The following is a 16,207-nucleotide window of genomic DNA, read 5'->3' on the forward strand; positions in this document are numbered from 1 at the left end:
AGTGAGAAGAGCCCTGGTGGGGGCAGGTTAAAATACAGCAGTGCAGGGGCGCCTGAGTGGCTCAGTCAGTTAAGCGTCTGAAGCGTCTGGCTTCAGCTCAGGTCATGATCTCACAGTTCGTGGGTTTGAGCCCCGCGTCAGGTGCTGTGCTGACAGCTAGCTCAGAGCCTGGAGCCTACTTCAGATTCTGTGTGTGTCTCTCTCTCTGATCCTCCCCTGCTCACACTGTCTCTCTCTGTCTCTCAAAAATAAATAAACACACACACACACACACACAAATTTAAAATACAGGTGTGCAGACCACACACCAGTCAGCAGGCTGCAGTTTCCACATCCCTCTCCCTCGATGGTTGTGGTCTCACTGCCGGCCCCAGGCTGCCCCTGGTGCTGAGGGTGAGGCCGATGGCAAGACGTGTTGGGGGCTGGGGGGCACCATGTCTCGGGGGCTGCTACCCCTCTGATTGCTTCCTGGGCCCTTCCCAGACAGATACCTTCACCGTCTATGCTATTGACCTGGGCGCCCTGACCAAGATTCGGATTCGCCACGACAACTCAGGCAACAGACCAGGCTGGTTCCTGGACAGAGTAGACATCACCGACATGAACAACGAGATCACGTGAGTGGGGCTGAGGGGAGGGAGGGAAGGCGCAGCCTGCTTCACAGTCCTGGAAAGAGGGCTGTATGGGGTGGGGGTGGGGTGGCTGTATGTTAGTTTGGTTCTTGTGGCTGGCTGGCTGGGCACTGCCTCTCTCTCTCCCCTTTCACTGGGCAGCCCCCTGGAGTTCCTGCCCCATCAGGTTATGGTCTGGTAAGACCTCCAGTCTAGTTCTTAAGATCCATCAGTTCAGAAGGTCAGGTTTCCTGTCCCTGCAGGACCCTGGCCTAGTCTCCATGCCTAGACTTAGTCACTCATCAGTCTCTCCACAAATGAATTGGCTTCCAGTACCGAGTGTTAATGTTCTAGACCAGGGGTAAGCAGGCTTTTTCTCTAAAGTCTAGATAGTAAATATTTTAGGCTTTGGGGCCAGTTGGTCTCTGTCATAGTTTATCTACTTGCCTTTGCAGCAGCGAAGCAGCCACAGGTGATACTTGGTGGATGTGGCTGTGTTCCAATAAAACTTTATTCATGAACACTGAAACTTGAATTTCATGCCATTTTCACATGTCTCAAATAATACTCTTCCTTAGATTTTTTTTTCCCAACCATTTAAAAATGTAAAATTCAGGGGCACCTATGTGGCTTAGTTGGTTAAGCGTCCAACTCTTGGTTTTGGCTCAGGTCGTGATCTCGAGGTTTAGGAGTTTGTGCTCCCCAATAGGCTCTGTGCTGACAGCGTGGAGCCTCCTTGAGATTCCCTCTCTCTCCCTCCATCTCTCAAATAAATAAACTTAAAATGTAAAATTCATGCTTAGGTTATGGGATGGCCTGCAGGCCTTCATTTGCTGGCCCCTACCCCAGATTCCCAGCTACCACCAGGGGCTAGGTTGGGAGGGCATATTGTGCTCCTGACAGGTGAAGGAACCATGCCCCAAGGCAGTGAGGCCACTCCCCCAGAGCCAATTCATGCCAGGGCCAAGACAGAACTCTAGACCATCAACGATGAATCTGGTGTGTCTCCACCATTAGGCCCCATTGCCTCTTGAGCAAAAGGAGCCATGGAGCAATAGACATGAACAAAAGCTGGAGGGGTGGTAGGGAGGTGCAGAGGGAGGCAGAGAGGAAGGTGGGGATGATCCTGAGCGTGTTGTAGGGCTGCAGCATGCCTGCCGGTGCCTGGAATGTAGTGGGCACCCAATAAACAAAAGTGTTGACTTAACCTCTTGGTCTATGATCTGGTGTCTCTTGGGCTAGTCTCTGTGCAGGGCAGGGGGTGAGGAGGCTCCCCCCGTCTCCCACCTCCACCCTGCCCCACCAGACCAAGAGACTGCCTCAGATGAGGACACCAAAGCACACCTCACATGTGACCTGGTGTCATGGCTTTCCATGTGGTCATTGTGACGGCACAGAAGGGCAAGCGGGACAACCCTATGGTTGGGAACCAGGGACCTGAACTGTGGTAGGTCCTCTCCCAGAAACCTTCCAGGTCACCCTGAACGAGGTGCTCCGTGCCTGTGGGCTTTCATTCACTCTTCTGATAAATGGGCTTAGTGAGGTCAGCCCAACTTACTTCTCAAGATGTTCTCCAAATCTAAGGCATTTCAGCTTGAAAAGGATAAAGTACTGGCAAAATCAGAAGGACAGGAACAAGCCAAACATCCCTGCTTCCCCTTGCAGCCCCATGAGGGTCAGTTAACTCTGTTCCATTGATCGGATGTCCATTCCTGGGCCACCCCAAAACTTTTTAAATTATTGTAGTCTTATGATCTGTTTTAATATCTGTCAGTACCTGTCCTCTTTCATTATTCTTTCAAAATATTAGCTTTTCTTACCTTCTCAAATCAAGATATTAAGTGATTTGAAAAAAAAATCCTGTTGGAATGTGGAAGGTTATGCCACTGATCGGACGTGTGGAGGATTGTATATTTAGAGTATTAAGTGCTGCCCCAGGCACACATTTCCATTCATCCATCATTCCTTCTGGTATCCCAGTGATGCTTTACAATTTTCTACAAGCTTACTACGTTTGTGGCCAAATATTTTGTGTTTTTATCTCTTGTGAATGGTACCTTCTCATTACTTGTCCCCCTTCTTCCCTCCCTCTTTCTTTCCCTTCCCTCCTCCACTCCTGGCTCCCTCATCTACTCCCCCTCCCTCATCGTCCTGTCTTGCTGGTGTGGGTCAGAATCCCTCTCGCCATCTTCCCCAGCCCTGGTCCCTCTGCTGCACCCTGGCCCCTCCTGTGTCTGTGGTGCTCCAGCCCTCGGGGGTGAGTTCCTCCCCTGCTCAGCAACCTGCAGAGCTCCCATTCCCTCCCAGTTAAAAGCCAGAGCCCTTCCAGGGGCCTGCCCCCACCCTTAACTCTTGGTCCTGGTCTCCTTCTTCCTGCTTACTTCTTGTTCCTTGCTGTTCCTTGAACCCAGCGGCAAAGGGCCTTTGCATGTGCTGTCCCTTCTCCCTGGTCCTCCTTCCCCTAATGGCTTACTCATGCTTTCTCTAGGTAAGGTCTCTGCTCTGCTGTCGTCTGCACAGCAAGGCCCCACTTCCCACCCTGGACCTTTTATTTCTCTTCTTCTATTTCTTTTTCTCCACCTCACGTATCATTTGACCTACGATCAGCTGCAGTATTTCATCACTGTTCCTCTCCCCACAATGGAACATAAGGTCCCCACCTACGGTAACGATTTCACTGGTCTTGTTCCCCACTGTGTCCTCCCCGGCACCTAGAGGAGGGCCTGGCACACCACAGGCTTACCATAAATACTTACTACATCAACTAATGAATACAAGTCGTGTTTGCTGTATTGACTCATTCATTCATTCAGCAAACACATGCCACGCTAAGTGCCGAGGGTCACATGGCTGGTTCTGACTCTCCGCCTGAAAAGCAGGAAACTGTGATGGTCTAAGAGGCAGATGTTTTAGGTTCATTTCCTGTCTCTTCCTTTCTTGACTTGTGTGACCTCGGGAAAGTTACTTAAGCCCTCTGAGCCTCAGTTCTTCCATCCATGAAACAGGCATGATAAAACTCACTCACAGCCTTGTGATAACCCGCGTACAGGCCGGAGCTGTGCCTGGCACCCAGCGAAAGGAGCACCGTGGCAGTAAGAATCCAGTCAGTTGGCATCTAAAAGTGGCTACATAGCTAGGAAGGAACAGGCATGAGTGGGATTATAAAGGAGCTCCTGGGGCAGCAGGGAAGGCAGAGCGAGGTGGCTGCTGTCTCAGGGTGGTGCCCCAAATGCTGTGGGGGCGAGGGGGCTGGGGGACGAGGGGGCTGTCAGGGTGCTCCTCTGTCCACGGTGGCATTTCAGGTGGGTCTTAACAAACCATGATGTTTGATGCTTGGAACAAAGGGCACTAAAGCGGCTAAACTGTGTGATGTGGGAGCTGAGGGGCAAAAATGGCAGGTGGTGTATAATCGTTTCCGTCTCATGCAGGGGGGGACACAGGACAAGAACTTTGGGAAGGGAGGCCAGGGGGCAGGGGTGCTGCTCCACAGCCAGAGGTCCCTAGCTGGCCAGCTTTCCCAGAGAGCCTTCTTTTTATATTTTTTAAAATATTTTTTTATTTTGAGAGAGAGCAGAGAGAGAGGGAGACACAGAATCTGAAGCAGGCTCCAAGATCTGAGCTGTCAGCATAGGGCCTGACACGGGGCTCAAACTGTGAACTGCAAGATCAAGACCTGAGCTGAAGTCGGAAGCTTAACCAACTGAGCCACCGAGGTGCCCCTCCCAGAGAGCCTTCTGGGACCGAGGCAGGAAGACAGAAGGAGCAGGGAGGCACTCATGGGAGATGTTGGCATGGGCAGAGAGATTAGAGAGGATGTGATCTCCAGAGCCCCTGCCACCACACTGAAGTCACCCAAGCAGGGTGCAGAGTGGCCCAGGGCTCTGATGTCCTGACCAGGCTAGTGCTCAGCAGGGTGTTAGCAGGGCCATGCCCAGTCCCTTTGGCTTCCAAGACTGCCAGTTCTGGACTGCCAGTTCTGGAGAGCAGCTGAGCCTAACTGGAAACAACTGGAGGAAGGGATGGGGAGAGGGCAGCCATGGATTGATCTGCGATGCAAATTGCCAAAAAAGGAGAGTACTCTTTCTCATCTCGTCTAGCCTAGTTGGAAGTGGTCGAGGTCTTTTGTAGGAGTCCCAAGCTGGCCGGAGGCCCTCAAGATGATTCAGAAAAGGCTTCTGAATGGTGGTTGGCAGCCATGGGTGGCTTTGAGTGGGTTGTCCTGGGATCTGGGGTCTCCCGTGGGTGGATCAGGGCTTCACACACAGGTTCACATTCCCTTATTGAAAGGACCTCTCTGGTCCTTTGGGCTAGGAGAAGATGGTGAAGCTGGGAAAATTTATCTCTGGCCTCCTCCCACCTCCTCTTGCCTTGGCCATTCTGAAAAAAAAAATAGTTTAAAAAAGTGTCAGATTGACTTTTGTATTGGTAGCCATATTTGGAATGGGGAGAGTCTGGTCCCGTCTCCTCTCCTCTGCTCAGATAATTCCTGGAGCCTCGGGTTGGCTTTCAGTAGCACATTCTAAGGGGAATGTTGGGAAAAAAAGAAACTGCATCTTCAAGGAAAAGAAGATGGCTGATTAAGACATTTAGAGTTATGGCAGGAATATGAAGGAGGGAATAAGAACCTTTCACTTGGCCAGGAGATAGTGCCTTTCAGTACTGTTGATACGGCTGCCGATGTATGCCAGGGTCTGTGGACACAGCAACAAGCAAGAGATTCTAATCATATTAGCAAGGACCTAAAAATGTAAAGTCCTTCTAACATCCAAAGCCAGGGACATCTGAAGTTTGGATTTCGGAACACATGACAGAAATATTGAGATTTGGGGGAGGGGGGAGTACATTGTCTTGAACTAGCACATCTTCGTTAAGTCCTTGACTCATCAGCTCTGCTACTTCCTCGCCCCTTTCTATAGGCCTTGACTTGTCGATTAAGTGAGGCTCTGTCATGTCTTCCTTCCTCCTTTAATCATTTAACTAGCTGCTTTAATACACTCTAATACACTCAAGTTCAAAGAGGAAGAGACAAATGCCACAAAATTTAGGAATATATTTAGTGTCCTGAGTTTTGTCCACACTCAGTCTGATATATTTTGCTTTCTCTACCTATTTTCAGCCCCAAGACATGATCCCCATGCTGATTGGTAGCTTGAGAGTCCCGTAAGATCCTCATTAAAGACATGCTGTTTGTTGGGTGGGCTTCTTAGCAAGAGTTGAACAAAAAACTTCTTGGACTTTTTCCCTTGAGTTTCATGTGACAAGATGTTCTCCAGAACCCCTCACTCTTTCAGGGACCTTGGAATGTCGAGACACAAAAGACCCCACAGATGATTTTATCCAGGCTTCATGGTGGTGGAACCCAGGGCCCAGGGGCCACAAAGCTTTCTAGGGGAAGAGTAGGGACACAAACCCTGAATTCCTGAGTTCCCATGCTCTTGTGGCCATGCCACCCCACCAGTACCTGCTGACTCATACCTGACGAGGTCCAGCACTTGTGCACAAAATGGGGAAGTCCATACCAAATGACATACATTTTACAGCATTACGCTTTGCTGTCTTCTCAGTTTTTAATTTTTTTAATGTTTATTTATTTTTGAAGGAGAGAGAGAGCGTGAGCAGTGGAGAGGCAGAGAAAGAGAGACACAGAATCTGAAGCAGGTTCCAGGCTCCCAGATGTCAGCACAGAGCCCAACTCAGGGCTTGAACTCATGACCCATGAGATCATGACCTGAGCTGAAGTCACACACTTAACTGCTTAACCAACTGAGCCACACAGGCGTCCCTCACTTTTTGAGTGAAACTTAAGATTTGCTCCAATAAGCAGTTTAACCTCCTGCTCACTCAAGCCCTCCCTTTCCTTCCAGTGGCCTTGTTTAAGCAGGGTGATGGCCACACCTGGCCAGTATACCCACCCACTGCTCTTTTCCATTACCTCCTCAGAATCCTGGCTATTTCCACCCCGGAACCCAGAGACCCGCTTGAGCAGGACTGACTGCTGAGGGAGGAAGAGGGAGGGGGAGGGGAATCTTGTGCTAAGCCTTCTGTGGGTGCTTGTTGGCATCACGGAGGTAGAGGCTGAAGGCCTGGCGCTTAGGCCAGTCCCAGCCCATGCTCTGGTTCTGCCCGCCCAGGGAGATGGCTCTGAGAAGAGAGATGGGAAACGATGCTGCCACTCTGGGCATGCGGAGGGGCTTTAATGTCCCAGTGCAGGGGTCTCAGGGACCCAGAGCGGTCGCTCGGGGGGGAAAGCCAGCCTCTGCTTGGAGTAGGCACCCGCTCACTCGGCTGGTGTGGGCAGGGCTTGTGCCTTACCCCTTCAGTCTGGCTGACTTTTTTCTCTCTCCCGGGATAAGTTGCCCACTCTTTGTGTCTCTCTCTCCCTCTGTCCTTGTTCTGCTCCAGCTTCCCACTCTCCTTGTCTCCACCTCTGCCGCAACCCTGGTCCTTTCTTTATTTCTTTGGCTCCTTTAATTGGCCATAATTTAGAGCCAAAGCCTATTATTCATAAGTTAATTGGTTGAATAAAAAAATGTAACTTTCCCATTCATAACTTAAAGACTGGGAAGTGGAACAATAGACATTTTTCACTTAAACCCTAATTTAAGTGCAATTTAGTCTATATTGTCTTTGGTTGAGCTCCTCCCACCCCTTGAATCCATGTCCATGAACACAGACTTGCCCCTCTGCACCCCGTGGGAGCCTGTGAGCTGAAGTTCTGCTCCTCTAACAGGTTGGCACCAAAAGGCAATAATGACTATAGAGGAATGTGTGGCTCTGACAGGGATGAGACCCCCAGCCTACACTGCTTCCTCCCCTCCAGACTCCAGTCAGTCCCTGAATGTATCTTAAGCATCCAGGCTGGTGGGAAGGGGTGGAGATGGGGTAGAATGGCCCCAGTGTAGACATGGGCTGCATATACCAACCCTCTGAGTTGTTCAAGGATCTTGGTGCCCCAAGGCGAGCTGTCTGGCACAGAAGCTCCAGAGATCCCAGGCATGGGCAGAGGAGACACAAAGGGAAATACAATAATAAGAGTAACAACAGCAATAGTATTAGTAAATTCTAACCAAGAACCAGGTATTTTTATCAGAACTATAAAATGTTTAACCCACGTAACCCTCGTAACAAGTTTGACATAAATAATCTGATCTTCGTTTCACAGAATGGCAACTAAAGCACAGAGTAGGGTTGCCAGGTAAAATACAGAATGGCCAGTTAAATTTGAATTCCAGAGAAGCAGTGAATAATGTTTTAGTATAAGCATGTCCCAAATATTGAATAGGATATACTTATGCTAAAACATTACTCATTGCTTATTGAAAATTCAAATTTAACTAGGAGCCCTGCAATTCTGTTGGCTAAATCTGGCAACTCTAACACAGAGAGGTAAAGAAACTTACTCAAGGTCACAGAACTATAAGTGGCAGAGCCAGGATTCAAACCCAGTATGGTCCAGAAGTGAGTCTTTAATTAACTTCATGCTGCTACATCCATCATCCCTGGGTCCCCCTTCCCTCTGTCCAGGCATCTGCATTTCAGCTGCGCTCAGCCTCTATGCTGAGGACTCTAACATGGGCCTCCCTTCCGTAGATGGGGCAGCTGTCCACTTGCCAGTTCCTTAGCCACACTCTCTGTATCTTCCGGAAGCATGATTGGGTATCATTCCATTAAAATGCGTTTACTCAACCCTTGGGTATTGAACACCTGCTGTGTACAATATTCTCTGCCAAAGTAGCTTTGGCTATCAGATTAATTCTAGAAAAGGCTGGAAGAGTCCCTGGAAGCTCTTCTTCTAGATACCCCCGGAATGACCCCAAGTGAAGGTTTAGTATGCTCCAGGCAACTGTTACACAGCCATTTTTTACAGAGTGTCTGAAACCATGTCCCCATGTTTGCTTTCTGCTCCAAGCAAGTGACTCTCATGGGGTGACCCCCAGGCTGGGTAAGAGGGAGGCACATGGCAGATAGGGGCGTGTTGGGGCTCCTGAAGGCCTCTCGTTTTGCAGCCCAGGACTGCTTCGTAATGAAACCTTTCCAAAGAGACGTTCCTAACCTCTCCCGGTTCCCCTCCCCACAGGTACTACTTTCCATGCCAGCGCTGGCTGGCAGTGGAGGAGGATGATGGCCAGCTGTCCCGGGAGCTGTTGCCAGTGGATGAGTCCTATGTGCTGCCCCCGAGCGAGGATGAGGAGGGCGGGGGAGGTGGTGACAGCCACCCCCTGGACAGCCTGGCCCTGGAGCAGAAAGGTTTCCTGAACTGCAGCTGGTTTCTTCCCTCCAGCCTCCCTCTCCCTCTGCCTCTCCCCCACCCTCAGGCTCCATGTTCCCTTCCCCTGGGGGTTCTGAGCAGCCCCTCCTCTGGCAGCATATCTGTACTGCCCTTGTCCCTCCATGCAGGGAGGTGAAGAATGAGGAAGTGAGGAGACATATTCCCACATGCCCAGGCTAGGCATGGAGTTATGGTCAGGAATGGAGTGGAATGGAATAGAATGGAATTTGGATAGGATAGGATTGGATGGAATGGAATAGAATGGAATATAGAATAGAATAGAATAGAATAGAATAGAATAGAATAGAATAGAATAGAGTAGAATAGGGTAGGGTAGGGTAGGGTAGGGTAGGGTGGTAGGGTAGGGTAGAGTAGAGTAGGGTAGGGTAGGGTAGGGTAAGGTAGGGTAGGATAGGATAGGATAGGATAGGATAGGGTGACTCCTGCTCTGATTTAGTTTCGTATTCTCCCCTCCAGGCACATCATTAGCCCTCAGTACATTTTTGTCAAGGGAAAACATGAACTTTCAAGAATTCTAGGATGCTTCCCTTCCTTGAAATTTACAGCCCTAAAACTTCCCAACATGGATGAGTCAGACCAGGCTCCTGGCTGATGAGCCTCTGACTCTCAGTCACCCCACGTCTCCCCTAAGCATCCTATAATTTAATTGAGAGCTTCCTGGGTGAGATGGAGGTGGGGAGACCTCATCTCTGCCTTGAGGAAGTTTCCAGACTACAGGCAACTGCAGGACAACACTTGCTACAAGGAAAGCAATTCCTAGAAATGGCCAACATGCATGTAGAAATGTACTCAGTATGTCCGCGCCCTCTTCCCTCCATGGGAGGGGCAGTCTACCACTTACTTCTCCACACTTCTCTCCCGGCAGACAAATCCACCACATTCTCAGTGACCGTAAAGACCGGGGACAAGAAGAACGCAGGCACAGATGCCAATGTCTTCATCACTCTCTTTGGCACACAAGACAATACCGGTAAGGACACTGTGCCGGGCTGAGGCCCGTCCACATTCCTCCCTGGGGAGATTAGGATTCACCAGAACTTCCCAAGGAAATCCTGGTCATGCCTCTGTTTTTCTCTCTTTAAAAACAGTATTTAGGAATTCCTCTGTATTGTGTTACTTTATTTTATTGTGGGAGAACACTTAACACATGCTCTGTCCTCTCAAATTGGAAATGTATAATGCATCTCCATTGCCTGTAAGTATTGACTGTACAGCAGACCTCTGGAGTTCATTAATCTTACTAAATGGAAAATATCCTTGACGATTAATGACTCCCTATCCCCTCCCTCCCCAGCTCCTGGGAACCACCATCCCAGCCTTTGATTTTATGAATTTGACTATTTTGGATACTTCGTAAAGTCGAATCATGCTATATCTGCCCTTCTGTGTCTGGCTTATTTTGCTCAGTGTAACGTCCCCAAGAACCATCCACATGCGGACCATCCACATTGTTGCAGACTGGAGAACTTCCTTCTTTTTTAAGGCCAAAGAGTGTTGCATTGTATGCATACGTATCACACTTTTTCTCTCTGCTCATCAGTTAATGGATATCGGCTATTGTGAATAGTGCTGCAGTGAAGCAGGAGGGGTTGATGATGTCTTTTGGATATGTACCCAGAAGTGGGATTGCTGGGTCATATGGTAGTTCTATTTTTAATTGTTTGAGGAACTTTCTTGCTATTTTCCATAGAAACTACACCATTGTGTGGTCCTGCCAGTTGGGTTCTGATTTCTCCAGATCCTCAGCAGCAGTTGTTTTTTCATTTTTGATGGCAGCCACCCTTACAGGTGTGTGGTGAGATCTAGCTGTGATTATGAGTTGCATTTCCCTGATGCTTAATGACAATGAACATTTTGTCCATATACTGTTGACCATTGTATGTCTTCCTTGGAGAAGTGTCTATTTAAGTCCTTAGCCCATTTTTAATTGGGTTATTAGCTTTTTATTATTGAGTTGTAGGATACTGTGGTAATGAACCCCTTATCAGATACATGATTTGCAAATATTCTTTCCCATTCTGTAGGTTGCCTTTTCATTCTGTTGTTTCCCTTACTGTGCAGAAACTTTTAGTTTGATGCAATCCTACTTCTTTTTTTTAATTTTAAAATTTTGTTTTTTGAGAGAGAAAGAGAGAGAGAGAGCAGGGGAGGGGCGGAGAGAGGGAGACACAGAATCCAAAGCAGGTTCCAGGCTCCAAGCTGTCAGCACAGAGCTGGACACGGGGCTCAAACCCATGAACTCTGAGATCATGACCTGAGCCGAAGTCAGACGCTTACCCGACTGAGCCACCAGGCGCCCCCTTCACTTGTTTATTTTAGTTTTTTGTTGCCTGTGCTTTTGGTGTCATATCCATGAAATCATTATCAAGACCAGTGCCACAAACTTTCCCCCTATGTTTTCTTCTAGGGGTTCTACAGTCTCAGGTCTTATGTTTAAATCAGAGTTAGAAAAATGAGTTGAGTTTTGTGAAGGATGCACGATAAGGGTCCACATTAATTCTTTTACATGTAGATTTCCAGTTTTCTCAGCTACTTTTTGAGGAGACCTTTCCCTGTCGTGTGTTCTTGCATGCCGCACACTCTTGACAGATTGCATGCAACTAGCATTATTGCAGGAAGGCATTTCCCTTTTTCTTAAAAATATCCATGTGACATGACTTGTCTACCTGGATAGTAAACACTGGCTCCTTTAGAGAGTCTCCCTAAATGTAAGTCAGCCCTACTGTACACCAGGGGACAGAGAGCCCCGGTCCGCTCTTCTGTCTTCATTCCTGTGTCTACCACCTTAGAAGTGTTTGGAAGCCTCTTCCCTTCAGCGTCCTCTCCTGAGGCAATGGTACCTGATCCTGTGGTCATTCTTCCTCCAGGCCTTTCTGAAACTGTTTTTTGCCATTTCCTGTACTCTTCCTGGAGGCAGCACTCTGTTTACCTTTCAAAACCATAACAAAGGACCTTCCAGTCCAAACAGTAACTGGTCTTTTCTCTATGACTCCTGCCAGCTTTCTCCTTCTGTTCAAGGGTACCCCTGAGACCCCAGGGAGCATGGGGAGGGTCGTTTTGTCCCTGGCTTTCTCCCCACATGGAGAAAGTGATGGATGTAGAAGCAGAGTCAACACTGACTTGGAGCCCCACCACTTTCTCCTGGATGGTCTTGAATAAGAGACTTCCCCTCTTGGTGTGTCTCCTTTTCTTTAGATACAAACTGTAAATAAAAATACACACCTTGAAGGCTAATTACAAAGCTCAATAAAAGGACACACATACACCCCAAAAGCTGCTAAATGTGCAAAGGTGCCTGCTGGATAGTAATTGTATGCTGTAAATTTTATGAGAGTTAGAAAAATCTGGTCCTGATGAGGAAAGACTAAAAGGAGTAGTCAGACTGGTTTAGAAGGGTCTCAGGTCCAGCCAGTCACGTGGGGGCCATTTGGTTGGCAGGAATGACCCTCCTGAAATCCTCCAAGACCAACAGCGACAAGTTTGAGAGGGACAGCATCGAAATCTTCACCGTGGAGACGCTGGACCTGGGAGATCTGTGGAAAGTCAGGATTGGCCATGACAACACAGGTCTGTCTTCCTTCCCCCTCTGTTTTCTGCTAAGAATGTAAGGACCACAGACAGGTCCCTGTGGGTCTGGCAAAGAACAAGCAGGACACTTGAATTTCATCTGCCTTCCATGATGAGTTTCCTCAAACACCTTCAACCCAGTGGAGCCCTAGCTGCATGCAGAAGATTCCAGTCTCGTTGGCCTGGGCGGGAGCCCGGACATCAGGGATTTCCCCAAACCTCTGCCCTCAGTAGTTTCATGTGCAGCCACATTTGAGAATCCCCAGTCTAGCTCAGTGGTTCTATGACTTGAGAGAACAACAGGACCACCTCAGGGAGTGGGGGGGAGGTTAAACATAGATTTCTGGGCCCCATCCACACAGGCGGTGATTCAGTAGGTCTGGGGTGGGGCCTGAGCATTTCTGTTTCTCACACATGAGGCTGCTGGTCTGAGGACTCCACTTTGAGAACCATGGATCTAGTCAGTTCTTCCCAGAACCCCACTGGCACTCCAGCCAGACAAGGTTTGTTCTCGCTTAATAAAATAGGACTTGTGTTCTTGGTCTTTCAGTATTTTAAGGTTAGGGAAGGAGGCCCACCTCCTAACCCCTGGGATGAACAAACAGGTTCTCTGCTCGGCCCCCACATCCTTCCTTAAACCTGATCACTCATTTTTCCAGGGAAGACCTTCCATCCTTCACAGACTTGCCTTCTCTTCATGCACCACAAACTGGCAGGAAAGACCCTCCTGAAATCCTCCAAGACAAAGGCCAGAGAGCTCAGAGTGTCATCCTCGTCGCTGGGTTGAAACGATGAAATACCCATGAACATGAGCTCTCTCTGGCATCTCCGAGCTCCCTATTTATAGTGCCTTCCACCCTGGATGGTGTGCTTGCTGTCACCTCCTGTCCCCTCTTCCGCAGGCTCCTTTGCTCTTGTTCACATCCCTGACGGCAGCCGGGAGTGTGACCCTGCTTCAGCCGGGCACGCATCTGAGCAGGAGTCACTTAGCAGTACTCTCAGGGCAAGGAACAGCATGGACACTGTGCAGCGGTAGACGTCAGCCATGGGGCCGGGAAGCACGGTGGGAGTCACTGAGGCTGCCCAGAGTAAACCGTCTGTAGAGCTCTGTGTCTCCTTCCCTTCAGGCAAGGCTCCAGGCTGGTTTGTGGACTGGGTAGAGGTGGACGCCCCGTCTCTTGGCAAGTGCATGACGTTCCCCTGTGGCCGCTGGCTGGCCAAGAATGAAGATGACGGCGCCATCATCAGGGACCTCTTCCACGCGGAGCTTCAGACGAGGCTGTACACGCCGTGTAGGAACCGTGCACGGCAAGGCTGGCCCTCCTCCCGGGCCCCGTCACCCACTACCCTTCTTGGGCCCAACCTCTCCTCCAGCCCTGCCCCCAGGCCAGGCGTACCTCCTCTCCCCAGTTCCCTGGGCCTTGTGTGGGCTGTGGGCAGTGCCCTGGATCCAGGGGCCCAAACCGGCTGGTGACAACAGGCAGAGAGCCTGACCTCTCTGGGGCTGTTTCCTCGTCTGCAAAATAGAGATAATAATGCATAATGGTCATAAGACCCGAAAGGGAAGAAAGACAAAAGTCTAACTGTGAGACATCATATGGGCCCCATCACCGGTGTTCAGTCCGTAACGTGACCAGGAAGTCACCGCTATAAGATTTTATCCTGACTGGGGGGTGGAGAACTTGAAAAGGTGATAAATGTAGTTCCTTTCACCAGTGACGGAGGGGAGGAAAGGGAACAATTTGGTGAAGTGTTGACACTTCCTTTCCAGCATCATCAGAAAGTATATATTAAATGTTTGTTTACACGTAGGTACATACCAGGTACTGAGAATCAAATGGAAATCAACCAAACTATAAAAATCTGTTAATCAGAACCAAACCCAGGGAATATACTTTTTTTCCTAACCAAATAATTAGCTGTGCCAAAAGATTTCCACCAAACAGCTCATAATTACATGGGATGAATCAGTGATGATTTTTTTTTTTTTGCCTAAAGCAATTAAACTGGAAAAGACCTAATCCATCAAGATATTTTCCAGTCCAAAGGCTGAAACAAAGTGACATTTCCCTCTAGTAAAATCTCTAGGTATACAAAGCAAACCCTGGCTGTAGACACTGCCCCCAGGAGCCGTCTGCAGGCCAGGACAGACACACTGACCTGACAGACGTACACAGAGCGGGCAGCATACTGGGTGAGACACTTCAAGACAGAAGTAGCTCTTTCTCCCTTCTGTGCCCTACGACAGGCCTGAATTTGTATGGCCTGACCTTGAATATATTCAGCTCTAGCCTGGTACTAAAGCAAGCCCATTTGCCCTTGCCTTAGACTCACATTCTCACACACACACACACACACACACACACACACACACACACACACACGTGCACACGCACACACACAGCACAAGAGAGGCTTGCCTTTTTGACTGGAGAGCAACCTCAAAGTGCCCTTCTCCCCAAGTAGGTGCACAGAGGAAGGTCCGCGGCTCAGAACCTATTTCCTTGTTTGGGAAAGGTCTCAAGGGCACAAAGCCAGGGCGCTCCCAGGGCTGAGGAGCTGCAGTCCTGGGGGTGGCGGCCAGTTGTCATTCTCGGGGCCTAGAAGGCTTAGAACTAGATCCGGCAGTTCATCAAGGTGGCCCAGTACGTGTGAAACCAGGATGCAGCAAGGTATACAGCAAGCTTCCGGGCCGACTGAAATGTGCTGCCCACACAGTAGAGATGTGGCAGTTAGCAAGGGGACCGTTGTGACCATCTGAACTCACAGGCTCCACACAGCCTGGAGCCCTGAATGTCAGTCATGCCGCGTTAAGGCTGGGGGCTTAGCCTTAAGCCTGTGTTCCAGGGATTGCTAGTATCTAAGGGGGTGTCTCAGGGCAGCTGCTGCAGGAGGGGAAAGGATGAGAGGGAACAGCTCCCAATTCATGCCATCCAGAGCTGCTCTTCATCTTTTAAAAAGTCAAGTTTTTTTCAGAGCATTTTTCCCAAATGTATTTAAAATTTTTTTTAATGTTTAGTTTTTGAGAAATAAAGAGCCTGAGAGGGGGAGGGACAGGGAGAGAGGAAGACACAGAGTCCGAAGCAGGCTTCAGTGTTGAGCTTGTCAGCACAGAGCCCAATGCAGGGCTCGAACTCATGAGCTGTGAGATCATGACCTGAGCTGAAGTTGGACACTTAACCAACTGACCACCCAGGTGCCCCTTTTCCTGAATGTATTTTTAAGAACTCCACAAAAATTTTCTACTGAAACTTAAATTCAGTTAAACAATCTGAAAACCACAGATTCTGTGTTAAACCCTCTCATTTTACAGACAAAGAAAAGGGCCCAGAGATGTACATCCATTTGCCCAAGGACACACAGCTCCTTAATCCAGAGGCAGAACTGGAAATCAGGAAGCAAATCTGAGCCCAGGCCTAAGGATGAGGGCTGAAGGGTGGGCTGTTTCTGCCCAGAAATTTTTAGGGCATTTCCTGCTGCCAGACAGTCTCAGGAAAGCTCAAGTCCCTTGCAGTCTTCTCTGCTCAACGCCTCCTGGGCCTTAGACCAGGGAGACACCCAAGAGGACTCAGAGGAAGTTGCCTCCATTATTGCTGATGCCATTTCCCTTAACCTTGGTGAGTGCCCTGTTCAGGCCATTGCGGGAATGGCGATCACCCCCATAGGCCGTGGGCCCTGTGACTTGTAGGTAGGGAGCAGTACTCACCTCCACTTCATGACAACAGTATCCTTAGAGGTG

The 16,207-nt window shown here is 49.2% G+C and overlaps 1 protein-coding gene across 2 annotated transcripts in view; it reads left to right on the forward strand.

Annotated features, from left to right (window-relative positions):
* LOC115278315 (lipoxygenase homology domain-containing protein 1) overlaps positions 1 to 16,207 on the forward strand; it is a 69,608-nt gene that overhangs the window by 1,947 nt on the left and 51,454 nt on the right. The window contains exons 2-6 of one of the 2 annotated variants that reach the window (XM_029922757.1): positions 484 to 617; positions 8,689 to 8,858; positions 9,767 to 9,871; positions 12,340 to 12,468; positions 13,596 to 13,760. In XM_029922757.1, coding sequence (XP_029778617.1) covers positions 484 to 617; positions 8,689 to 8,858; positions 9,767 to 9,871; positions 12,340 to 12,468; positions 13,596 to 13,760 — 703 coding nt within the window. The remainder of the gene's footprint in view (positions 1 to 483; positions 618 to 8,688; positions 8,859 to 9,766; positions 9,872 to 12,339; positions 12,469 to 13,595; positions 13,761 to 16,207) is intronic. The other variant, XM_029922758.1, reaches the window with a different exon arrangement.

Source organism: Suricata suricatta, chromosome 14 (genome assembly GCF_006229205.1).
Source record: "Suricata suricatta isolate VVHF042 chromosome 14, meerkat_22Aug2017_6uvM2_HiC, whole genome shotgun sequence".
Taxonomy (NCBI): Eukaryota; Metazoa; Chordata; class Mammalia; order Carnivora; family Herpestidae; genus Suricata; species Suricata suricatta.